Here is a 27,166-nt window from a genome sequence, read left to right as displayed (position 1 = left end):
TCTTCTCTTTCATTCTCTTTTCCTTTCTGCTGTGTGTTTACCCAGCCATATATCTGTACTGTGGAGCTTTTGGAAGTACATTACCATAGTTCTGTACCGATCCGTAAGGACTGAACTCGGGATGATCTCATATATGTGTGTGAGATTCACCTCCTCCCCTAACCGTTATAAAAAGTAATAGAGGACCTGGTGATTGAGTGGCTGAGAACCTGACTGCCAATGTGAAGGACACAGGTTTGATCCCTGATGGGGGAAAATCCCCATGCCCGGAGTATCTAAGCCGTGCGCTGCTTCCACTGAGTCCGTGCGCCTAAAACTCACGCTCTTCAACAAGAGCTGCCGCAGCTAAGTCACTTCAGTCGTGTCCGACTCTGTGCGACCACATAGACGGCAGCCCACCAGGCTCCCCCGTCCCTGGGATTCTCCAGGCAAGAGCACTGGAGCGGGTTGCCATTTCCTTCTCCAATGCATGAAAGTGAAAAGTGAAAGTGAAGTTGCTCAGTCGTGTCCGACTCCTAGCGACCCCATGGACTGCAGCCCACCAGGCTCCTCCGTCCATGGGATTTTCCAGGCAAGAGGACTGGAGTGGGGTGCCATCGCCTTCTCCGTTCAACAAGAGAAGCCACCGCAACGAGAAGCCTGAGCACGACTGCAGAGTAGACCCCACTCGCCGCAACGAGGGCAAGCCCATGCACAGCAACGAAGACCCAGTCCAGCCAAAAAGAAATTCTCTTTAATTAAAAAAAAAAAATAGTGATAGGCTTTGAGCAGGTACAGGTAAATATTTTAAAGGAACATGGGATTGGGGGGCATTGAGGTATCAACCATGTCACTGCGTGTTTTCCTAATATTTCGTCTTTTCCCAAAAGGTCAAACACAAAGAACTACAATGAAGGGTAGTGAGAACTGTACAGAAATGCCATTCTTGAAAATGAGTGAAATTCAGAGGGGGAAAGGAAAATAATATGAATACAAATAAGCTTATGAAAATGTGTAATATGACATTAAAACCAAAGTGCTAAAGACAAAAATTACTTCAAAAATGCTCATATTAAATATGTATGAAGCTCCTTAATTGGCTATTGAGAGAAACCTATTGTTTGTTGGAAGGTGAGCTAAAATCTGATAGAATTAAACAACTGTGCTCTTTTCTGTGCTATTAGCTACCTGGGATCAAATGACCAGCCTTTGTGCAATAAATCAATTAATTATAAGTACAATAATTCATAATTAAATCACATACTGCGATCCCTATAAAACTGTAATTTACAGTTCAGAGGAATCGCCCTATGTTCTAATGACAAGACAAGAATAATTTCTGTGCTTCCCTGTGGCTCTGTGGTAAAGAATCCACCTGCCAATGTAGGAGACATGGGTTCCCTGGTACAAGAAGATCCTACATGCCTCAGAGGAGCTAAGCGGTGCCCGACAACTACTGAGCCTGTGCCCCAGAACCCATGAGCCACAACTACTGAGCCCACGTGCTGTACTAGTGAAGCCCGCATATCCTAGAGCCCGCAAAATGCAACTGAGAGTAGACCCTACTGGCCTCACTAGAGAAAAGCCAAGCAGTAACGAGGACCCAGCAGAACTAAAAAATAGGCAAAATTTTTTTAAAAATTATAATTTTTCTCTTGCCATGTAACAAACTAAAAAAATATACCATCCAAACACAGAGCATCTAAAATCTAAATCAGTGTGGTTCTAGGCATAATAAAATGTGTATTTGTATCATCCTATCTGTTTAAATGGCATAGAGGAATTGATACTGGTTTCTGGGCAAGTCCTGATGTCACACTCACCTTGTGTGATCCTAAGGTAATCACCTGTTATAACTGTAAATTGGTCACAATACACCTGCCTTAGGACTGGTTCTGAGGATTAACAAGGTCCTGTGTGTATTAAAAGGTTTTTCACCTGTAAGACTACTGTGTATTTAATAAAACTAAGGGACTTTTTTCCTAGTTAAGCCGTTTGATTTCTCCCTAACTGCCCTTGAGTAGGTTGACTTTCTTCTTTCCCTCGTGACAAAGTGAGATATGTTTGTGTATACATGTGCGTTAGTACCTCAGCTGTGTTTGACTCTGTGACGCCATGGACTGTAGCTCACCAGGCCCCTCTGTCCATGGGATTCTCCAGGCAAGAATACTGGAGTGAGGTGCCATGCCCTTCTCCAGGGATCTTCCTGACCCGACGACTGAACCCAGATCTCCTGCATGGCAGGTGGATTCTTTACTATCTCAACCACCAGGGAAGGCCAAAGTGAAATGACCCTCATGGAGTAGCCTTTACCTGGAAAGGTATGGAAACCTGATAAGGGTGTAATGCCACCAATGCTAGTTTCTCTACAGTTTGACCTTCCTAACTTAAATTCGATTTTTTCAGCATCCAAAATCTCCTTTTGGGCAGAGCAGGGTCTTTTTTGCAGTAGTAGCTGGCGGGTCAGCCTCTGATGCTCAAACTTTCAGGACTGGAGTGCAGGTAGGATGGGCGGGGCTGTGTGGCATTCCCAAGCACTGAACAACCAGACACCTTGCAACCTTTGCAAGCACCAGAGGGCAGGACAGGGCCACAGCCCGTGAGGGAGTCCAGAGCCAAATAGGCAAAACTCTCAGCTCTGGCCTTGGGAATGCAGCCCTCACTGTGATTGTGCCCATGCAATGCCCACCTGCAGTGTGGGCACGTGTGCACCATCAGTTTGGGGGTTATTCCTGGACACATGCATCATACAGTGTAACCCCCATAACCACAGCTGTCTTGTCTTCTCAGCCAGGAAGCTTTATCTTCTCGACCATCCACATTGGGGCAGGTCATGAACAGCCTCTTCAGCACAACTTGGCTGAAGATGGAGTAGGTTCTCTGGCCAAAAATCTGTACAGCTTGACCAACAGCCTTGAAAGATGTCCTGGCCCTGGGCTCCCTATGCTGAACTTTTGGGAAGAAGTCCACTTATTAATGGAGTCTATTGCTTGACTAGGGGTGTGTGTGTTTGAACAAACAGTTTCCTTTGTCCACCCTTTGAGGTGGACAGCAGAGGGATCATTATTCCTGTTTTTCAGATAGGGAACAAGGTTTAGAAAAGTGAAGGGACCCATCTACTTACTGGATAAAGTGTGGCAGAACTATGCCTGAACTAAGTTTTAAACCTTAGGTTAATATTAATGTTCACTCAGTTGCAAAAGGAAAACTCAGAAACGTCTTGTTTAGAAATCACAAGTAATTTCCTTGGTTGCTGAAGAAGGTTTGTGAGCGAATCTAGACAACCCGTGCTGTCACACACCACATACACTACCCAGGATCTATGCCACGCTGGAATTCTGTGGGGACAGCCAGGGATTGTGAACCATGAACCCGGTTAGAAGGAAGAACGTGAGAAAAGCCCAAGACGGCCATACTTTCCCTCTTATCAGAAGGACGGAGCACCAGTTTGTTGGCTGAGTGGTCAATAGTTCTAATCACGGTTTCTTTGGGCAATAGAGAAAGTGATTCTGAGCACAAACTCTGCAGCTCAACCTCATGGCTGCTAATCCTGACTCTACCAAGTGGATGAGTCATGTCGGTTACTCAACTTGTTTCTACTTTCACCTCCTGCCATGACACCAGTTTTCTTGTTTTCTTTCCAGGTTTGATTTTTGATCAAAGATAAAGCAGAGTTTCCATTTATACCACAGACTGTTTTCTCTTGTTTAGGGCAGAGAGATGTCTTAGTTTTGTACAGCCTGGCCCACAGCCTTCAATTCCCTGTAAGCACCTATTCTGTGCACCTGAATTTCTCACTCCTGTTCTTCCCTCTCCTCTCTTCCAGGGAATGTATCACCTTTGCCTCTCTTAGTTACGGGCTTTCTCCTCTGTTTACATATTCTGACAGCTGAGAGGATACCCATCACTGTCATGTTTTTTCCAGCTCTTCAGATCCTTAAGGTTTCTCCAAGGTTTCTCAGTATTTTAAAATTTGTTATTTAGGTGAAATCCACATAAATAAAAATAAAGTATACAATTCAGACTTCCCTGGTGGTCCAGTGGATAAGAATCTGCCTGCCAATGCAGGGACACGAGTTCGATCCCTGGTCTGGGAAGGTTCCACATGCCTAGCTAAGCCCTTCCCTACAACTACTGAATCCACACTCTAGAGCCTGTGCTCCGCAACAAGAAAAGCCACTCCAGTGAAAAGCCCATATATCACAAACAGAGAGTAGTATCCTGTTCTCCCCAATTAGAGAAAGCCCGAGAGCAGCAACGAAGACGCAGCACAGCCATAACTTAATTTAAAAATATACAATTCAGTGACATTTAGTGCATATATTGTTGTTCAACTACCACCTCTATCTACTTCCAAAAAGTTTTTATCACCCCAAAAAGAAAATCCTAAACCATTAAGCATTTATGACTATTCCCCGCTCCCTCAAGCACCTGAGTAAACACCAATCTGTTCACTGCCTCTCTGGATTTATCTATTCTGGATATTTCATATAAATGGAATCATACACTATGTGGTCTTTTGTGTCTGCCATAATCAGGTTTTAAGGTGATCGTATGGGACATAAATGACTAATAGGAGCAACTTCTACTTCTTTTTATGCTGTAGCAGTACCTCCTGTAAGGAACCTGTGGATGGAGGTCTAAAGTAACCAGGACAGGGACTTCCCTGGTGGTCCAGTGGTTAAGAATCCACTTGCAATTCAGGGGACGTGGGTTCAATCCCTGGTCTGGGAACTAAGATCCCACATGCCATTCGGCATAACGAAAAATAAAAATTAAAAATAATGAAATAAAGCCATCAGTAACTAGGACATTGGGTAGCAGAATCATGCTCAATAATGTCAGCACTGAATGACTTTCTGACTATGCCAAGGAAGTTGACGACTCCTGCCTTCTTGTAACAAAGTGAAGACCTCTTGATGGTATAATTAGTCCATGTGAGGATGGGTTGGGGGAGAGGAAAAACAAGGGGGTCTTAGAGGAGGAGGAAACCTGGTTCACACATTAAAGAATCTGGGGCTGTTGATGTCAAATGTTTCTCAGCTCTCTAAGATCCTGAAATTAGTTAAATCAAGTAGTGTGATCTAATGAATAGTGGTGGAATGACTACTGTAAGGCAGTGATCACTAGACCCTCAAAAAAGGTGAGAACTGAGGAGGAAGAATGTGCCAATATGATGCCAGGACTTCCGAAAGAGAGGATGATCTGATACCAACGACTGTTGGTGAGTAGTCAGAAAGAGTAGAGAATAGCGATTCTACAAGTAACATTTAATCTGCTGTCCTTGCTTCAGGACCTAATCCTTATTCATTTTAGAGCTAATTTTAATTAAAATTATCTCTACCAGTCAATGAAATCACATCATTCTTTACACTGCATCACTGAGCATACAAATAATATGGAATTTGGTTTTCCGAATGACCACAAAGAGAAAGACCCGTGCGTTATTTGAAGCACTTCTCATTTTCCCTGGCATTTCAATTGTTTCTTAAGCAAGCAAGCAAACACACACACACACACAGATACACACAAATTTTTCAGAAGTACATAAAGTCACACAATCATAGAATTTTAGAGCTGGGGAAGACCTTCAAGGTCTTCTAGGCCAATGAAAACTAACGACCTGCTTGGAATTAATGGGTGTTTGTCAAAAAGAGTACTGGGCTCTACTCCAGAATGACTCCAAAATCTGTAGGGTTTAAACACTGGAATATGCAATTTTATACACTTACTCAAACCTCAGAGTATAAGAACCTCAAAATAACTCACATTTTATTACTTAAAAAGTATTTTATTACTCACATTTTATTACTATCAGAAAACTTTGAACCATGGGAGCAGATTACTTTGATGATCATAATTTATATTTTTAAGGTATCTGATCTTAATACTTTCTTTCAGCTGCTGTAAGATACTATTTTATCAAAACAGTTGTTGTTTATAGAATATCTTCCATGCACTAGACCACATGCAGAACCACTTATTTAAATTACTTTTAACAAAGGCTTTCCTGGTGGCTCAGTGGTAAAGAATCCACCCAATGCAGGAGACACGGGTTTGGTCCCTGGTCTGGGAAGATCCCGCATGCCGCAAAGTAACTCAGCCCATGGGCTACAACTATTGAGCCTACGCTCTAGAGTCCAGGAGCTACAACTACTGAGCCCACACATCTAGAGCTGTTGCTCCGGGCTCCACAACAAGAGAAGCCACTGCTACAAGAAGCCCTCTCACCACAACTAGAGAGCAGCCCCTGCTTGCCACAACTAGAGAAAGACTACAGCAACAAAGACCCAGTACAGTCAACAATAAATAAATTATTCTTAAAAATTACTTTTAACAGTCTTAAGCATTCCAACTCATTGGCCCTCAATGTTCACATCTGAAAATTGGGATAATAGTTTTTACCTCTTAGACTTAAATGAGATAATACACGCAACTTGCTTACACAGAGCCTATCATAAAGAGCACAAAAAGGTTAGTTATTATTACTATTATTTATTCACATGTTATACATGGGGAAACTATAACATATGGCAGCAGGCAACCCACAAAGACAGTTGACTATGAAATGGTGGAGACAGAACCCAAGTCTTCCTGTCTTTGATTACAAAAACCTAACTTTTTTCACTCTTTCTTGTATATGCGTGGTCAATGAAGCTTTGGTTAATGTTCCTATCAAAAATAACTTTTTTTAGACCTTTGGCCAGCCCCAGGCTTTTGATGAATGCTTCTGTGTTCTTTCAACCTCAGTAAGCTCTGGGCAGCTGCACAGCAGAGGCTGAGTAATTCCTGTACATGTCCCTGAACTTTTTCATACCCCAGAGAAATTCAGTAACATGGCTGGCAGTAAAGTGAGAAAAACAAAAATTGGGAAATGCAGAAGTTGAAGCACTCCAAGACCACACTTTAACCCACGCGGAAACCTTTCTGGGCTCTTTTCAAAAACAACAAAGTATCATATTGAACAATCTACCTGGTGTCCAAAAATAGTGGTCTAGGGAGTCATTGTCTGAGCATCTCATCTCTCAGACACAGGGATGTGTACCCTGGAGAATTCCCAGGGGGACTTCTGGCCATAACGAAACCCCACCTTGTGTTTCTCATGAAAGTCCAGTTGGTGGTGAAGTCCAGATGTCCAAGACAACTCAGCCGCCAGAGGCACAATTTCCAAGTCATGTTGTTTCCGTTAAAAATAACCTAACCAGGTAGTCCTGTGGTTTCTGACTTTTCAAGAGAAGTTAGTGAGGGAAGAGGGTAGTTAGTAAGGAAAATAACTTTTAAAAATACCTGAAGGAAACCCCATTTTTTTTTTATCTCACTAACTCCAAATCTCCAGGAATGAAAAATGCTACTGTCATGATAAGAGATGTACTTTTTTTTCTCCTTTAACAGAAGAAAGGTGAGCAGGTACTATAACTTTCTGAGAAATAGAGTTATTTTCTAATGCTGGATGAGTCATGCTTCTTAAATAATTTTTACAGCCATTATGCAAGCTATTTAACTCTCCATTTTGTTAGAAAACTTTTAAGAAGCTTACATGAATATGAATGACATCTCATTTTTTTGAAAGAGAAAAATTGAACTTGTTTTTTAAAAAGCACAAAAACCCTACATACTAAAATTGTACACATCAAGTATTGGTCCAATCTTATATCAATCTATTTACAATTAAACAGCACCATGGTTTTCTCAACTAGGTTAGTCAAACATGCCCAGAAAATTGTTATTCAAAGTATATGTTCCATTAAAATAAAATAAACTCTTAACTGAGCTCAAATCCTCAATGAACAAAAAATCTTTTACCAACCATAGATAATTATATCACCGAATTTACTTAAGAAAAATAGATTTGAACATTTTTTTTCCAGTTGACAAACTTTGAGAGATGCTGCTGTGTAATGTGGCACAGAAGAAACATTTTGATGATGGGGGCATTATACTAAAACACCCTCACATACCTCCACCTCCACATATAAAAATATTCCTTTGGAATTAATGCTGCTGTCTCCTCTTGAATTTGACATCCCATTTTTATCTGTCATCATTGTTTTCTTATAAGCTATCACTCATATCAGAATAAGCTATCATTGTGGCTAAAACATATGAAGCACATGTCGAAGCTCTGTGTTTGCTCATGTTGTTTCTGCCAACTTGGAGAGAGGATGAGAAATTTTATCAAGCATATTCATCTATTCCAGATACTGAGCTTTCACACTCACACAGTGCAGCTAAGCAGATCCTTGGAATGACTTTGCGAAGAATTCTTTCCCAATGTTATGTGCTTCGTAAGTGAAAGGTACAGACCTAGGACCCAAGATTTCAAACTATCCTCCAGAAATTCTCTGCTCGGTACATTTTTTCCCCTTTTTTGGCCACAAGGCATGTGAGATCCTAGTTCCCCAACCAGGGATTGAGCTCATGCTCTCTGCATTGAAGGGTGGAACCACTGGCCCACCAGTGAAGTCCATCTGCTCTGTACTCTATTAAAATTCTATCCATTCATTAGAATCTTGATTGAGAACTCAATCTAGGGAATTCCCTGGCAGTCCAATGGTTAGGACCTGGCACTTTCACTGCCAGGGTCCCAGGTTCAATCCCTGGTCAAGGAACTAATATCCCACAAGCCAAATCACTTGGCCAAAAAAGGAAAAAAAAAAAAAAAGGAAATCAGTCTATTGTGAAGCAATAGATTATGAATTCTTTTCTTCCTCTGACTTCATCGTACTAAGTGGGCAATGGTATCCTGTTACTAGGATTAAATAAGAGGTGAAAAGACCACTGTGTGGGATGCTTTACCAAGAATTCTCTACAGAGAATCATGGAATCATTGTTCCTCAATTTGTTTTTCCCATTAAACTTTCCTATAAAAGAGAAGTAAAATAAGGAATGCTGAGCATCTTAAACCAGCCACATGTTGGGCTGAAATGTCTTTGGAATCTATGTTTTTTCTCTAATGTTAACATGATGCTCTATTTACTTGTGGGCCTGCCAGATGTCGACTTACCCTCCATGCGTGCATGATAAGTCGATTCAGTCGTGTCTGACTTTGCAATCCCATGGACTGTAGCCCGCCAGGCTCCTCTATCCATGAGTATTCTCCAGGCAAGTATCCTGGAGTGGGTTGCCATGACCTCCTCCAGGGGATCTTTCTGAACCAGGGATCAAATCTGAGTCTCCTGCATTGGTGGGTAGATACTTTACCACTGAGTCACCAGGGAAGCCTTATATTGCCATGTACTCATATTTAGGCATGAAGATATGCGTATCCAATGGATATGCATATCCAGTTTTGAGAAGCATAAGGCAGTCGTCCAAACAACTTTGAGATGCAATGATTCTCATTTTTATTTCAAGTCTTTTATTGACTTTTATATTGTCATTTAAGATCACCTATTTTAAAGCTTGAAAGATAAGTTTCTTGAACTATAATATGCATCATTGTTCCCCTTCAAAGCTCAGTTTTATGCTTTCTCATAATAAGCCTTCAATAAGTATTAAATGAATGAATTTCAGTTTTCAAAGATGCTGTTTATAAATTACTTATAAAAGCACTTTTTCAATTATCTCCAAAGGAGTAAACCATTAAAACAAACACAATAGATTTTTTTTCCTCCCCCACAACCTTCATTTTCGAGTACTGAATATCTAAACCATTTGTGTATATTGGAGAGAATCTTCCTTATGCAATCTCTACACTGAAAAGTAAGATTTTCAAAACAAAAGACAGTATATAAGAACGTACATTGAATTGTACATTATTAGATTCTACCAGTGCTTTGATGTTTTTGTTGTTCAGTTGCTCAGTCATCAACCCTATCAAATTTGATTTATGAAATACAATTAAATAAATATCCACAGATAATTCTAGGGGAGGTGATGGAATTCTAGTTGCACTATTTCAAATCCTAAAAGATGATGCTGTGAAAGTGCTGCTCTCCATATGCCAGCAAATTTAGAAAACTCAGCAGTGGCCATGGGACTGCAAAAGGTCAGTTTTCATTCCAATCCGAAAGAAACACAATGCCAAAGAATGCTCAAACTACCGCACAATTGCACTCATCTCACACGCTAGTAAAGTAATGCTCAAAATTCTCCAAGCTAGGCTTCAACAGTACGTGAACCATGAACTTCCAGATGTTCAAGCTGGTTTTAGAAAAGGCAGAGGAACCGATTGATGTTGAAGCTGAAACTCCAATACTTCAGCCAGTTGATGGGAAGAACTGACTCACTGGAAAAGACCCTGATGCTGGGAATGATTGAAGGTGGGAGGAGAAAAGGACGACAGAGATTGAGATGGTTGGATGGCATCACAGACTCAATGGACATGAGTTTGAGTGAACTCCGGGAGTTGGAAATGGGACAGGGAGGTCTTGCATGCTGCAGTTCATGGGGTTGCAAAGAGTTGGACATGACTGAGCAACTGAACTGAACAGATAATTCTGCTTCTGGGGGAATGGACTTGACTGCCACCTTTGTTTTTTCTTTCTTAATTTGGCCAAGCTGAGAGGCATGCCTAGTTCCCTGACCAGGGATCGAACCTATGCCCCCTGAATTGGGAGTATGGAGTCTTAAGCACTGAACCACTAGGGAATTCCCAATTTTTTTAATTTTATATCTATTTTTTTGCCACAATTGGTGGCTTGTGGGATCTTAGTTCCCTGACCAGGGGTGGAACTCTGGTCCATGGCAGTGAAAGGCCATGTCATAATCAGGGGACCACCATGATTGCCATCTTTCTCTGTTCTTTCCCACAATGCCTGGTCTTGTAGGCTTCCAAAAACAGTGTTTTATTTCTCTTTGCTGCTTGGCTGAGACTCATGTCCCATTATCGAACTGAGAGGTGGGGAAACATTCTGGCAAAAAATGGCCACCAGAGACTTTGTTTTGTTGAAAGACAAAACAAAGAGCTCCAAAATCCACGCTTCAGTTAGATTTAGATTTAGATTTAATTACTTGCTAGACCAACTGTCTACATTTTTATGTGGAAGAGAAATCGTATCTTGCACAAGCAATTTATTGAGTCTGTCTGACATACACAGCCAAACCCAATTCTAACGACACAGTCAATATGGAGGGGAAGACTCTTCTCTGCAGCTCTGATGAAGATTTCTAAACTGATATGGTCAATATGACTAAGATCTGCAAGTTGATTTTACCAGCACGATAGCATTGCATGAGCTTTGAAGTAAGGCTGATCATAAAAAGGAATGAAATTCTGACGCTCTAACATGGATCAATCTTGAAAACATTATGAAAAGTGAAGTAAGGCAGACACAAAAGGACAAAGATTGTATGTTTCCACTTAAGAATGTCTACAATAGTCATATCCATATAAGATTACCAGAGATGGCCAGGGGGAATGGTGAGTTATTGTTTAATGATTATGGGTTTTTGGGGGGGTCATGGAAAAGGTTTTTTGATGGCTGCACATTGTGAATGAAGTTAATACCACTGAATTGTGCTTTTTAAAATAGTTAGAGGGACTTCCCTGGGGTCCAGTGATTAAGACTCCATGCTTCCACTGCAGAGGGTACAGGTTCGATCCCTGGTCAGGGAACTAAGATCTCACATGATCTGCAGTGCAGCCAAAGGGAAAAATATAGTTAGAATCCCAGAAATCAAGCCAAATCTAAACAAAAACAAAGCAGGTGCATCAGCAGCCAGTCTGTTTGCCTATTTCTGGCTGGAACAAAAGGGCATAATTTGAAGAGAGAGAATATACAAAAGGAGCTCATACAGTGGTGCCAGATCATGTCACATTCCCACTATCGGTGTCAGGAATTGAGCTTTCCACCCGGGTAAGTTGGGAAATGTTTTCCTAATTTTCAGATTTTGTGATGTTACCATCTCTGAGAATTAATATTTAAACTTCCTTTGGAAGGATGTGTGTGCATGTCACTCTGTAGACAATCAGTTGATAATACAGTAAAGATGCCACTAATATCTAAGGAAACAAGAGGATCAGATTTTATATGTCCTTGGATGATCCCACCTTGGCCTTTGCAGGGGAAATTTTTTTTTTTCTATTTTGGGGGTAGTGCCACATTGCCTGTGGGATCTTAATTTGCTCAACTAAAGGAGACTAAACCAAGAATTGAATCGGCGAGCTTGGCCATGGAAGCATGGAGTGCCAATCACTGGTGTGCATGCGTGGTAAGTCTCTCAGTCGTGTCCAACTCTTTGCGACCCCGTGGACTGTAGCCCTCCAGGCTCTTCTGTCCATGGGATTCTCCAGACAAGAATACTGGAGTGGGTTGCCATGCCCTTCTCCAGGGATCTTCCCCACCCAGGGACTGAACCCACATCTCATATCTCCAGCATGAGCAGGAGGGTTTGGCTCAGACAGTAAAGCGTCTGTCTGCAATGTAGGAGACCTGGGTTCGATCCCTGGGTTGGGAAGATCTCCTGGAGAAGGAAATGGCAGCTCACTCCAGTATTCTTGCTTGGAAAATCCCATGGACCAGGAGCCTGGTAGGCTACAGTCCATGGGGTCGCAAAGAGTCAGACACAACTGAGTGACTTCACTTTCACTTTCACTTTCTTTATCACTAGTACCACCTGGGAAGCCCGCTAACCATTGGACCACCAGGGGAATCCCTGCAGAGGAGCCAACCTCTCATGGGCCTAAGACTCAGTGAACATAGACAATTTCATATTTGGAGTTATAAGCACTAAAGAAAAATATATGTTAAGGAAGGGGAAAGAGAAAGGTCAGGGTGATAGGATATAGTGGCAATTTTAGATATGAGACAAGTCTCAACTCGATACAAGGAGTATCTGAGTAAAGACAAAGGATCAAGCAGTAATAATAGTGTAGGGGAAGTGTATTCTAGGCAGAGGCACAAGCAAGTCAGGGGCAGGGGGCCGGGCAGAGGGTCTGGGGAGCCTTTTGTAAAGATGTTGACTTCTTACTGAGAAAAGGAGGGGTCAGGCAGAGTCGACAGCAGATTGACATGATCTAAAATATTTCAAAAACAGGCGGTCCTGTGGTGAAGACTCCATGCTTTCAATGCAGGGGGCATGGGCTCAGTTCTTGGTAAGGGAGTTAAGATCCTGCATGCCATGCAGCCAAAAAGGAAAATAAGTCTTAATGTATATATATATATTTCAAAAGAATTACTCTGATTGCTGTGAGAATAGACTGTAATTGAAGAAAGGTGGTGGCAGGAAGGCCAGTTGAGCGGCTGAATGTAATTTTTCAGGATGCTTAGACCTGGAGGTGGTGACAAGTGGTCAGGGTCTGGATTTATTCTGAAAGGAGAGTTAGCAGGATTTGGGCATGAGATTTAAAAGGCAGAGAGCAATCAAGAAGATGGCCAGGATGGCTCTGAGTGCCGCTGAGACAAAGAAGGGGACCAGATTATACGTGGGGAGAGAGAACAGGTGCTCGGTTTTAGCCATGTTTGAAATGCCCAGACATCCAGACGGAGATGGTGAGGTGGAAGACGGACATACTTGCCTTGAGTTCAAGGGAGAGTTCCAGGCTCGAACTACAGACTGAGGCAGGGGGAGGATCATTAACATATAGACGATTTTTTAAAGCCTTGAAGCAGAAAGAGAGCAAGAACCCTGGCCGCTTGGCTCACTATTGTAATGCCAGCACCTGGCACAGTTTCTATCACCTGGAGGGTACTGAATGTCTATTGAATGAATAGATAGAATGCATATGAACGCAGGAGGGAGAAATGAAAATCTTTATTAGACCAGCTTGTATGAGGGAGGGAACGTAAAACCTCTTATTTGAAAAGCCCAACCTGTTTTCCAGGTTCAGTGCAGTCACTTAGAGGCTGATTCTGTGTGATGAAATAAATCTTTTGTTGTTTGAGATGCTGCTGCTTCTGACTTCAAATTAGTATATGGCTTCTGTGGAAAGGATGAGCTTATGCAAAAATTATCCTTTGATGTAATCATCTAGTCTTCTAGCAATTCTTGTAAAGCAATCAAAGGAAAAAAAAAAAAAAAATCAGTGGTTTGCGAGGCAAAAACCTCTGTCCTAAGTCCTGAGTATACTTGACCAGCAACCATGTAGGAACAGTTAGCGTCAGTCTTTACTGAGACTCAGAGCTATTATGTAATTAAATGAGGAATAGATGCTTTTGGCTGATCGAACACAAGATGGTTTTAAATTTATTGTTATTATTATGTTTTAAAAATGAAAGATACCGCTTTGAGGAGTTTCCTGGCAATCCAGTGGTTAGGACTTGGTGCTTTCACTGCTATGGCCCTGATTCAATCCCTGGTCAGAAAACTAATATTCCCACAAGCCTTGAGGCACAGCCAAGAAATAAATGACTAAAGATATTATTTTTTTTTTTTACCAGGATTACAATATACTAACTGTCTACTCCTCCTGTCTCCTGATCTTTACTACTTGTGGAGGGTGGACTGCAGTTTTCAAGAAGCAGAACTAAAGGAAGCTGTACATTAGGCAGAGTGGCCCTCAGTCATTTTCTCTCTGTGACTTTTGCCTATGAAAACCCCACCCATCTCCAGTGGACCCAAACAGGAGGAAGGCTGCTAGGGTTATGGGGTACCTGTTGGTGGTGATGCTGTTGGGGGGAGGAGCCTGGAGGGCTGAGTTCAAATTTGAATGTGTGAGCCCAGTGCATTGCCAGCCAGTGCAGCAGAAGTGCTGGAGGCAAGCTTTTCTTCCCAAGATCTTCAGGGAGCCAAGAAAGACAACCTGGATTCCACCATGGACAGGTAAAGCAGTCTGCTTGTGGGTGGTTGCTCTGGCCTTCCTCTCAGAGCAAATCTGAGTAATATGATGTGTAAACTTTCCATTTCTCCCCTAACACTGACTCACAGGATCTGCCTGGTCAAGATGCAGATTTATTTTTCTGGATCTGTCTCATCTTCTGTTCAGATCTTACATGCTTTCCGCCCAATTATCTTTCTCTTTTTTTCTTTCCATACTCGAAAGAACTTTTATGCACCATGCAATGACTCGTCCTTGCAGTTAGGATAGTTTATGGTAGTAATATTAATCAAGCAAATGTTAACAGACTCAAATCATGAAAAGGTCATGGCAATACTGTATTAAAAACAGTAGTGGTAATGGTAATAATTCTGTAAACATTCAACTCTAGAACCCCTTGAAGAATAACTTGACTACAGAGAATTTACTGAATAATTATGTAGTCAAGAAATTATTTTCTAAATGCCAATATTCAAAAGTATTTGCTTGAAGGTCAGCCACTATGACTATGTCTGTGACAAGAAGATAAATTCAATCGAAAAAACAATCTTTAATATTATAGGCCAAAGAGGCAGTTAATGGCATTTTTACTCTTTACCTAGTCTTTCCATTTCTTCAAACATGACTTAACTTACTTCTTTAATGCATATTCTGTAAAATTTTCATGATGTCTTCACATGAAGTTTATGACAATTATGTTATTATCATAGAACTTAACCTATTTTTATTGTAAATGGATGCAAATTTACACCTAATCCACAAACTTCAATCTCAGTGTAGAATCTTAGTGGTGGATTAAATGTCCTTCAGAAACGTGAGGGCAAAATGTCACACGTCAGCTCGGTTTACAGTGAGATTTTGAAAACTAATCTGTGGTATGAGAGGAAAAAGGCTCAATGGAGATACTTGTAAATAATGAAATGCAAAGCAACAGTAAAATCAGAGTTGACGTTCAGAGAAAGTCAAAGGAGAGAGGATGAAATTCAACAGGAGAAAAAGGGAAATACGTGATTTTCATTAAGGAAAATACTATTTGCAGAGCACAGCGCTGATGGCACCCGGCAGGAGAGGATGACTCGCTCGCGATTATTTTTAACCATCTGTCTCTGGTTTGCATTGCTGGGGATGCAGCCAGGGTTCCGCCCCAAGGCACACAGCTGTTTGGCACAGCTGTCAACCTGTGGGCCTTGCAGACGGTCTCTACCGAGCCCTTCTGTGTTCTTAAGAGAAACCGAAGAAGACTCCCTGGTGCGCCAGTGTCGAAGACGCCACACTCCCAATGCAGGGGGCCTGGGCTCAATCCCTGGTGGAGGAACTAGATCCCACATGCCACAACTAAGACCAGTTTCAGCCAAATAAATATTTCTTAAAAAAGAGAGAGAGAGAAACCAGAGCATAGGGCGCTGGAACTAGGCCCCCAGCTATAATGAAAGATACTTAACAAGGTCATAGGCATGCAATTCAATTCACTGTGACTGGTAACTTCTGATGGAAATTGTATTTTCATGTGGGGGTAGAAGGCCATTTGAATGCCTTAATCTGTGTCCTATCCTTCCTTATACCCCCAGGACACTCTTTCCTCCTACGGGAACCGCCCCCCCCCCCCAAAACCACCTGCAATGCATGATATTGTATCCCCTCCCCCACTTCTCATCCACACAGCCCAGGACAGGTTAAATGCAAAAGGAATTTATTGGTAAGAGATGATGCCTAATCTATTTAAAACTGGGCCCAAAGGAGAGAATTTTTTTTCTTCCTCTCCAGTGTTTATTATGCATTTATTATGTATTCAGTTTATGTAATATGCTGAGGGTGGTTATGTTAATTAATTAACAGTAGTAGGAGTGCTGTGGTGGTTTTACCATAGTAAATTATTATCACTTTAGAATAAAGCCAGTGATTATTAGATCTTTGTTAACATTCATTTTGGATTCCTGTCGATGTGAATTTTTAATTATAAAAATTAGATTGACTAATTTGTATATGGTTTCATATATGTAATGTATACACTGGTGATATATCTAATTCTCTGCCTCAGGATTTAAAGTGGATTCCAGGGACTTCCCTGGCAATCCAGTGGTTAAGACACCACGCTTCCATTGCAGGGGGCATGGGTTTGATCCCTGGTTGGGGAACTAAGATCTCACACGTCATGTGGCACAGTGCCCCACCCCCCACACCGCCCCCCAAAAAAGATTCCAACAAGTTTCATGTGTGTGAGAAAAACATTCGACTTATAACACCTTTAAAAATCTCTGGCCCTTGCTTGCCGATTTACTAAGAGTGACACTTCTGGGTTGACTTCTGGGTCTATCTCATGTATTTCACTATCAAAGTATCAATAACCAACATGTCCATACAAGATGGGTGTAGCTTTATTCACAATAACCCTCAAATGGAAACAATCCAAATGTCCATCAACAGGTGAGTGAATATATGAAATATGCTGTATTGAAGCAATGGAATATTGCTTTGCAGGACAAAAGAACAAACTCTACTGATACATGCAACACCATGGGTGAATGTCAAAGTCATAATATACTTAGTAAAAGAAGTCAGACACAAATGAGGTGATAATGTATACTTAAAATAAAATTCTAGAAAATAAACCATAATTTATAGTTACAGATTAGTTAATGGTTGCCTGGGAGGGGGAGAAAGGGCTGAAGAGATGGATGAGAAAACTTGGGGGGAGGGGTACCCTCAAAATGTTCAGTACCCTGATAGTTGTAGCAGTTTTAGGTGTTTACATCTGCCAATGTTCATAGAATTGTGAATTTTAAATGGGTGAAGTATGTAAATTATATGTGTGTGTGCTCAGTCGCTCAGTCATGCCTGACTCTTTGCAATGCTATGGACTGTAGCCCACCAGGTTCCTTTGTCCATGGGATTTCCCAGGCAAGAATACTGGAGTGCGGTTGCCATTTTCTTCTCCAGGGGATCTTCCCAACCCAGGGATCAAACCCAATCCTCCTGCATTGGCAGGGAGATTCTATACGGTACCATCTGGAAACCTCAATGTAAAAAAAAAAAAAAAATTGAAATAAGTTTCAATTCTCTTGCCAGCAAACCGTATTCAAATTACTGCCTAGATCATCACTTTGACAAATTGTCTGCACTTCTGCTTAACGCCACTAGGTGGCAGCATTATCTCCACAGGTAGATATTTTTGCTGACAAAGACCAAGGACAAAAACCAGGGACACTACTGATGCTTTGGTTATCAACCACATTGGGCTACAGTTCATGGGGTCACAAAGTGTCGGACACGGCTAAGCGGCTAACACACTCACTCTCACACACACACACACACACACACACACACACACACACACTGTATAGCTTGTGCTGTGTTCACAACCACAAAGGAACTTATGTTAGCAGAGAGTTAATTCTACAAATTCAACTCAATTTAATGCTTATAACATGCAAGACACTATGCCAGGAAACAAAAAGTAATCTGTCCCTGACCCCCATCCCCGGTGTGTGAAGACCATGGTAAAATATTTAGATTATATTGTGAATTTATACATGCTGCTGCTGCTGCTAAGTCACTTCAGTCGTGTCCGACTCTGTGTGACCCCATAGACGGCAGCCCACCAGGCTCCCGTCCCTGGGATTCTCCAGGCAAGAACACTGGAGTGGGTTGCCATTTCCTTCTCCAATGCATGAAAGTGAAAAGTGAAAGTGAAGTCGCTCAGTCGTGTCTGACTCTTCGAGACCCCATGGACTGCAGCCCACCAGGCTCCTCCGTCCATGGGATTTTCCAGGCAAGAGTATTGGAGTGGGTTGCCATTGCCTTCTCCGAATTTATACATGAGATCAGCCTAACTCAAATCTTGTAAGTATATATCCATAAAAAGACTAGAAGGAAAAACATAAATATATTAACAGTAATTATCATTAGAGAGTATGTCTAATTAGTAAGAAGTAGTATTAGTCACTCAGTGTGACCAGCTCTTTGTGACCCTATGAACTGTGTAGCCCACCAGGCTCCTCTGTCCATGGGATTTTCCAGGCAAGAATACTGGAGAGGGTTGCCATTCCCTTCTCCAGGGGATCTTCCCAACCCAGGGATCAAACCAGGGTGTCCCACGGTGCAGGCAGATTCTTTACCGCCTGAGGCACCAGGGAAGCCCCATGTTTAATTATCACTAGATATATTGGTATTTTAAACGTTAACTCTTTAACATTTAAAATTTTTTTTCACTTTCTACTTCTTTGTAATATTCAAGTTGAGAATGGTCAAATACCTTTCACACTTTTAACATATGACTCAAAAACTGTCACTTCCTGACTCAAAGCACAGAAACTCTAATCTACATTCTACATCTGAGGGGGACACATGTAGCAATGAATTGATAACAAAGGTTGAATGCTTTAATAGGGATGAGTGGAGAACAGCAGGAAACTTCAGGAGGGTTTTTTTGTTGTTGCTGTTAATGTTCAATTTTGCCTAGAAAGAGGTGATAGTGGCAATTGAGAGAGGTCTTCCTGGAAGAGCTGAAATTGATGTTAGGCTTTGAAGGAGGGGTAGGTTTTGCACAGTGGGGGTAAAAAAAGGCAAGAAAGGGTTCAGTAAGGAGATGTACACCATCAAGATGGCTGGAAAGAAAACTAGAGACTAGTGCCAGGGGGCCTGCTACAGAGGTGAGGAAGGGGGTGAAATGATGGGGGAAAAGAGAAAAATACTAGGAAACAAGGCTAGGAACGTAGATGTGTCCAATTGTAAAAGCTTTACCACAGTTAACAAGTCTGGAGTTTATTCTAAATTTTCTGAGATCTCTAGGGCACCTCGTGAAAACTGTTATTTTGAAGGGACTACAGGCAGAGAGATCAGTTAAGGGATCAGGACAGTGTGATAAAAGGAAAAGTTAGGGCTTGGATTGAAGCAGAGAACCGAGAGAACAGAGCAGGAACACTCCCAGAAATATTGGAAAGTTGGACTCAATACATTTAGATGTTTAATTTATTAAATATGAAGAGTGAAGGAGAATCAAACATGATTCCAAGCTTTTAGACTGTATACTTGGGATGGCAAATTAGTAGGATAGGAGAGGGAGGTCAGAACAGAGCAGTTTGGGAGTATTGTTTTGACCACTTAGGATCTGAGATCTATGTTGGACATTTAGGTAGAGATTGGGTCTCCCTGGTGGCTCAGTGGTGAAGAACCCACCTGCCAATGCAGGAGATGCAGGAGTTCGATCCCTGGGTCAGGAAGATTCCCTGGAGAAGGAAATGGCAACCCACTCCAGTATTCTTGCCTGGAGAACTCCATGGACAGAGAAGCCTGGTGGGCTATAGTCCATGGGGTTGCAAAGAGTCAGACATGACTAATACTGGAAAGAAAACCTGAAAAGATGAAACTGGGAAAGACGTTTGTAATTCCAAGTTATCAGCATCTAGAAGGCAGCCATGGGAGGAGCTTGTCCTGTGAGTATGGATGTCTTTGGGGTTGTTGCTGTCTCAACTGGTCTTAAATACAAGCATGAAAAGGGATTTGTAGTGGATCTGAAGTTCAGTAAGTCTTAGGCATCCAGCATAAGGAAGCAAGAGCGTCTCCTCTGGTTTGGCCCAAGTATTACAGACTTTTTTTAAAAGCTGATGGAAAGCCAAGAAGGCTGCATTTCCTCCCTCCTCTCTCATCCACAGCCTCTTGATGAAGCAGAGACAGTTTCTTTACCAGTTCAAAAACGTGCGCTGGGCTAAGGGCCGCCATGAGACCTACTTGTGCTACGTGGTGAAGCGGCGGGACAGTCCCACCTCCTTCTCACTGGACTTCGGGCACCTTCGAAACAAGGTATCAATTAATATCTTGCTATTAATTAATGAATGCCTGCAGCATTCCCAAGCAGCTACACTGAGGGCGATTTTACAGCCGCCTGCTGATGGTGCTACTCAGCCTGGTTCATTTGCTGCCATTAGCTTTCTGAGATCTCTTTTCTTTTTTATATGTCCCTGCACCCACAATAGACAGGTCCCAAAGGCAGTCATTTAACATCCTCCCCAATCCTGCTGGGCACATCAAGGCCACACCTTGTCTCAGTGCTAAGAATCACTGCCCCAAACCTTCCTCTCCTTTCCCCAGCATCCAAATTGCCTTTCAGATTAAGGAAGAAATCAAAAGAAAAGAGCCTTTTTATTTGGGGGAATATTATCAGTTCATTCAAGCTGAACTGTAAATGTGGAAAAACAAATTGTGGTTTTGGGATTTTTAAAAATGAAGGAAGAAGAATTAGGAAATGATTCAGTTCTACCTTTCAAATGATTTCTATTCCTTCCTGCTCACCTAGATCATAAGCCAGTAAGTACATTCATCATAGTGACCCTCAGAAAATTCAGGGAAGCCGTGAATTAAAACTAGAAGATCAGGATTTCCCTGGTGGCACCGTGCATAAGAATCTGCCTGCCGGTGCAGGGGACACAGGTTCGGTCCCTGGTCCAGGAAGATTTCACACGCCCTGGAGCAGCTAAGCCCACGTGCCACAACTTCTGAGCTTTCATGCTGCAACTGCTGAACCCTTGCACCCTAGAGCCCATGTTCTGCAACAAGAGAAGCCATAAATAGATAAATAATAAAAACTGCTTCTCAATAACACGGTGGCAGTGGTGGTTTGGTCGCTAAGTCGTGTCCGACTCTTGGGACCCCATGGACTATAGCCTGCCAGACTCCTCTGTCCATGGGATTCTCCAGGCAAGAATACTGGAGTGGGCAAGAGTACTTGCCATTTCCTTTTCCAGGGAATCTTCCCGACTCGGGGATCAAACCCAGGTCTCCTGCATTGCAGGCAGATTCTTTGCCCACTGAGCAATAAAATATCTAGGATTAAAAAAAACAAAAAACTAGAAGATCAGAGAATTACATTTTCAAGAGGCTTCTTCACCAAAATCCAGAAGAGTTTACATAAGCTCCTGCCAATGAATTTCCTCATAACATGCAGTGACATCTGGTCTTGGTGGAAACACAGGGAACAATCCCTGGATAGAATGACACTGACACATTCCACTTTTCTTGGCCTCTATTTGTATTGTGTTAATTATCTCACTGCAATTGTTTTAGCTTCTGATCTTTTCCCTATTTGGTGATAAGACACATTCTAAACACAGAAAACTTTTGTGTTCCTTTCCTTCTCTCTCCCCGAGTCTTCACAACAAAACTCCATTAACTCATGAGGAATCAGAAGATCTAAGACTTGAGTGACTTATGGAACCTAGGTCTTCAGATTCTGGGATCAATGACTTGTCTGCAATATGAAGTGGACTTGCTATATCTCACTATGGTGATTACTATTACAATCATGGGGGGTCAAACAAAGAGCAAACGCATTTCAGGCACACCTCAGAGATTTTGTAGGGCTGATTTCAAAACATGGCAATAAAGCATACTGCAATAGAGAATATTGCAAAAAAGTGAGTCAAATTTGGGGGTTTCCCGAAAGTGCTAGTTTTTCAGTCGTGTCTGACCCTTTGTGACCCCACAGACTGTAGCAGGCTCCTCTAGTCCACGGAATTCTCCAGGCAAGAATACTGGAGTGGGTTACCATGCCTTCTCAAGGGGATCTTCCCGATCCAGGGATCAAACCTGGACCTCCCCCACTGCAGGCAGATTCTTTACCATCTGAGACACCAAGGAAGCCCTAGTGCGTACAAAGTTATATGTTTACACTATACTACAGTTCTTTTAAGTATGCAATACAATTATATCCAAAACAAAAAGTGTATATCTTAATTTTAAAGCTTACTATTAAAAATTGCTATCATCTAAGCCTTCAATGATAATGATAAATAATGAAAAGTTTGAAATTTGCAAGAATCACAAAATGTGACAGACACAAAGTGAGTGGATGCTGTTGGAAAAAATGACACGGATAGACTTGCTCAAGGCAGGGTTGCCACAAACCTTCAGATCACAAAGTATCTACAAAGTCCAGTATAGCCAAGCACAATAAAACAAGGGACCCCTTTATTTAATTGTTCTTAAACCAGAGGTGTCTACTACCTCTTTTACAACACCCACCTGTCAGTCTCAGAATCTCCTAACTCTTAACTTTTTATTCTCCACTTAGTGGTCCAGTGTATTATCACAACGTTACATCAACAGCACTTCTAAGCCATGTTCCTTCCTCTCCAAGGAAGGAAAAGCAACTTCACAAACAAAAATTAAATCTGAGATAGTGTGATACTACTTGACCCACTCAACTCATTCCGTCCTCCCATTGTTCCACAGGAAATCTGCACCCATTTCCCTTCCCAAGGCCAAAAGTGCAAAGAGATTAGGATCACCACTCATCATTGTGCCCTTTCTGGCAGTTGCTTAGCCTTTCTGTCAGTCCATCAGTCAGTTCAGTCGCTCAGTCCTGTCTGACTCTTTGCGACCCCATGAATTGCAGCATGCTAGGCCTCCCTGTCCATCACCAACTCCCGGAGTTTACTCAAACTCATGCCCATCGAGTCGGTGATGCCATCCAGCCATCTCATCCTCTGTCGTCCCCTTCTCCTCCTGCCCCCAATCCCTCCCAGCATCAGGGTCTTTTCCAATGAGTCAGCTCTTCGCATGAGGTGGCCAAAGTACTGGAGTTTCAGCTTCAGCATCAGTCCTTCCAATGAACATCCAGGACTGATCTCCTTTAGGATGGACTGGTTGGATCTCCTTGCACAAATCCGAGGACAGACACCCCAGAAAGGCTGACCGGTGGGAGGGACATGAATTAATAACAACGGTGAAGCTGCCAGCAGGACAGGCAAGGTCGGTCACCCTCCGCTGTCTCTGCTCTCCCCCCAGGCCGGATGCCACGTGGAGTTGCTCTTCCTCCGCTACATATCCGACTGGGATCTGGACCCTGGGCGGTGCTACCGCGTCACCTGGTTCACGTCTTGGAGCCCCTGCTACGACTGTGCGCGGCACGTGGCCGACTTCCTGAGGGGGTACCCCAACCTGAGCCTGCGGATCTTCACGGCGCGCCTCTACTTCTGCGACCAGGAGCGCAAGGCCGAGCCAGAGGGACTGCGGCGGCTGCACCGTGCTGGGGTCCAGATCGCCATCATGACCTTTAAAGGTGCGCGGGTACCTTTCAGCCCGGCTCTGCAGAGCAGGCCTGGCCATTCAGATTGGGAAAAGCCAGGGTGAGAAATAGGAGACAGAGAGGGCAGAATTCTAACTCGCACCCAAAGTTCTAACTCGCCTTTAGGGCCGAATGCTGTCAAGGAGAATTGGAGGAAAAGAATTGGTGGACCCAAGACTTTAGGGGAGGGGTGGAGGGGGCAGAGTTTTCTTTCTTTCCTCATGATTTGAGCTCTGACCCATTCCCTTCCCTCTCCTTTTAAAATTTTCAAATAGATTATTTTTATTGCTGGAATACTTTTGTGGAAAATCATGAAAGAACTTTCAAAGCCTGGGAGGGACTGCATGAAAATTCGGTTCGTCTGACCAGACAGCTTAGACGCATCCTTTTGGTAAGTGAGGGGGGTTTCTTTGCTTCTCATTTTCTTTCTCCAAAGTTATCTGTCCCTGGCACTATTTCCTACGTTTTCGCGTGTGTTGTGTGTGTGTGTGTGTGTGTGTTACCATTCTCCCCTTATTTTTCCTCTGATGAAAACCTTCTCTTCTGTTTTTGTTGTCATTTCTCCTACAACTGAGTTTGCTCTAATGTTGTTTCACAATTCAAAGCCCTCTACTAGCCCTCAGGGGTTTCCCAGGTGGCGCCAGTTGTAAGCAACACGCCTGCCAATCCAGAAGACTAAAAAGACGCAGGTTCGATCCCTGGGTTGGGAAGATCCCCTGGAGGAGGGCATGGCAACCCACTCCAGTATTCTTGCTGGGAAATCCCACGGACAGAGGAGCCTGGTGGGCTACAGTCCATGGGCTTGCAGAGTCAGACAGGACCGAAGCAACTTAGCACAAGCACTAGCCTAGTAAGATTCCTTTCCCTTCCCCCCTTCCTCACTCCAAACCCCTCCCCGCTCTTTCCTCACTCATATCTTTAACTTAGACTCTCCTCAGAATCCATTTTACTCCTGGTAAAATTCCTTTCTCTCTCTTTCCTCTCCCCTTCTTTTCTTGAAAAATATTAATGGGAACGTCCCTGGTGGTCCAGTGGTTAAGACTCCGAACTTCCAATGCAGGGGATGTGGGTTCAACCCCTGGTCGGGGAACTAAGATCCCACATGCCATGCGACCAAAAGATATAAATTTTAAAAAGAAAAAATTAACACAAAAATTACAAAGTCACTCACTGTCTTTCTCCACAGCCACTCTATGAGGTTGATGACTTGCGGGATGCATTTCGTACTTTGGGACTTTGATACCAACCTTCAAGAATGTCACATACAAAGAAGTATCTGTGAAGATAGTGGGTAAAAGAACTATCTTTGAAGAATTCTGCTGTTCTTCAACTCTTACTTTTTTTGAGTTTAGAAAAGAAAGTATTCATAGAGGACTTAAAAAAAATGTCTTGAAAAGAGAAGCCACATAGACCCATCAGGGTTAATGCCGAAAAACTTGTTCAGTTTTTCAAGGTTAACATCGCCCCCTACTGGGAAATGGCAGAACTGCAGGGATTGGGAGCCCGTAAGTGTCCGTACTCGACTTTTAAGCAGGGAGAAAGCAAGGAGGTTCATGCTGAGGAGCATGGTGAGAGGATCAGAGGTTTTATGACCAGTATTTTTTATTATTTGATTCTTGTTCTGCATTTTCAACGGTTTTAACGATAGATTTTTTTACTCTTTTCCTTTGGAGTTCACTTTCAAGTGAACAAATTTGCCCCCCTGTGATCCACAGAACCTAATAAGAACCTGGGTGACTGCAACCCCAAGCTGTCTATTCAAAGCATTAATATTCAAGCATGTGTTCTGTGTTTAACTGTCTGAAGCCTGATTTTAATGTTTGTACATACTGATTTTTTTCTTGGCATGGAATATGCATGATCACTGTTAGGATGTTGTATAATAAAGGAGCTTAAAATGAACTTGAGGGCTGTGAAAAAGATATGCTACAAGTGAATTGATACCTCACGTAACAAATCGGCAAAAAGATCCTTTTAGAATCTTAATTGTGCAACCACACATTTCCCACTTAACTAGTGAACGCTTGGAAGGGATTTGCTTGAATGTTGAGAAAAGAAAAAAGTCCATTCTCTCTGAACCTCAAGAAAGTCAACTAGGTCAAGATTTTTTCCCTTTTTTCTGCATGTATGGGTCCCTTCTCTCAAAGATATGTGACAATATAAGAGATTGTGACAGAAGAAAATATTTGAGAGAGAAGGACGACAGAGCATTGCAAGCAAATAGTGTTTTATCCATTAATGGAATGATCTACCACAGCACAAAGTGGTTATTTTGTGTTATTATAGTTCCTAATAACTATCATAGACTGTGAGAAAAATATTCAGAATAACCATAACACAACTATTACCTAGCAACCCTTGCAATGCAGATAAACAGATCTACAGGAAAAGTTGAAAGCAAAAAAAGAAAAAAACTTGAATGCATAATTGTATTATTTTACTCTTATTGTACATAATTTGTGAAAGCAATATTAAAATTGTTATTCATGTATTCATATTATATGTTTATGTTATGCAGTGTCTCATTTTTATCATAATTCCCCTTTTTGAGTTGTTAAAATGGATTTGTAATATCTTGTACATTTATACCTTTAGAAATGCTAATAGTAAACCATAGAATTGTAACATAGTCTAACATTGTATTAACATTGCTATGAAATCCATTTTCTTGATTTTTTTTAGTAAATTTTTCCCACAGCAAATTTGATTCTGGCTCAATCAGCTGAATAAATGGTCATTTTGGAGCTTTGGAGATAAAAGGTCAAACTAAAGTAATTCCAAAGGTGATTTTTAAAAAGTTAAACTACATGAAGTCAGTGGCAACCCAGTCCAGTATTCTTGCCTGGAAAATCCCACGGACTGAGGATCCTAGTAGGCTACAGTCCATGGGGTCGCAAAGAGTCAGGACACGACTGAGCAACTTCACACAAAGTCCGTATGATGGAATAGACTTCAGAGTCCAAGAATAAGTGCACACATCTATGTTCAACAAGGGTGCCAGGACCATTCAGTAGAGAAAGAATAGTCTTTTCAGCAAATGATGCTGGGACAAGTGGCTATCCATCCACAAAAGACTGAATGTGGATCACACACACACAAATTAATTCAAAGTTTATCAAATACCTAAATCTAAGAAAGTTCCTAATTTGTACCTGCATAAGTCTGCTCTTCAGAACTCAGGGAAGGCCTAAGATCCTAAAGACTTTTTCTACAAATAAGAAACAGGGAACACAGCAGGGCCTTTCCTGGGCATGTCCTTTTCAGTCCTCCTTTTGATAGGACTCAATCCTGAGGGGAATGGGAGCGGGACAAGAAGGGGAACAAAGTTTTAGATAGAGATGTTAATCATAAACTCAGCAGAGGAAACTCTGTTTTACGAGGATTTGGTTTCAAACTCACAGACTGGGGAAAAAATTAATTACAGATAT

General features: G+C 42.1%; 1 protein-coding gene and 1 non-coding gene across 2 annotated transcripts; both read left to right on the top strand.

Annotated features, from left to right (window-relative positions):
• Positions 1–8,515: 8,515 nt before the first annotated feature.
• TRNAE-UUC (transfer RNA glutamic acid (anticodon UUC)) lies at positions 8,516–8,588 on the top strand. The gene has a single exon. It is a non-coding gene; the product is annotated as a tRNA-Glu (tRNA).
• Positions 8,589–14,579: 5,991 nt separating this feature from the next.
• On the top strand, positions 14,580–26,445 carry AICDA (activation induced cytidine deaminase). The gene is made up of 5 exons (XM_020901015.2): positions 14,580–14,682; positions 20,329–20,476; positions 23,459–23,732; positions 24,014–24,129; positions 24,925–26,445. Exons 1-5 carry the CDS (start codon positions 14,675–14,677, stop codon positions 24,976–24,978), a joined length of 600 nt encoding a protein of 199 aa, XP_020756674.2. The 5' UTR covers positions 14,580–14,674; the 3' UTR covers positions 24,979–26,445.
• The last annotated feature ends 721 nt before the right edge of the window (positions 26,446–27,166 follow it).

This window comes from Odocoileus virginianus, unplaced genomic scaffold, assembly GCF_023699985.2.
Source record: "Odocoileus virginianus isolate 20LAN1187 ecotype Illinois unplaced genomic scaffold, Ovbor_1.2 Unplaced_Contig_11, whole genome shotgun sequence".
In the NCBI taxonomy this organism is placed as follows: Eukaryota; Metazoa; Chordata; class Mammalia; order Artiodactyla; family Cervidae; genus Odocoileus; species Odocoileus virginianus.
The sequence above is the reverse complement of the archived record's forward strand: the minus strand, read 5'-3'. Positions and strand labels throughout refer to the sequence as shown.

Excerpts from the sequence above, each read along its gene's own strand:
- AICDA (XM_020901015.2), top strand. Across the intron at positions 23,733-24,013 it reads CGCCATCATGACCTTTAAAG|ATTATTTTTATTGCTGGAAT; the intron begins GTGCGCGGGTAC and ends ATTTTCAAATAG. Across the intron at positions 24,130-24,924 it reads AGCTTAGACGCATCCTTTTG|CCACTCTATGAGGTTGATGA; the intron begins GTAAGTGAGGGG and ends CTTTCTCCACAG.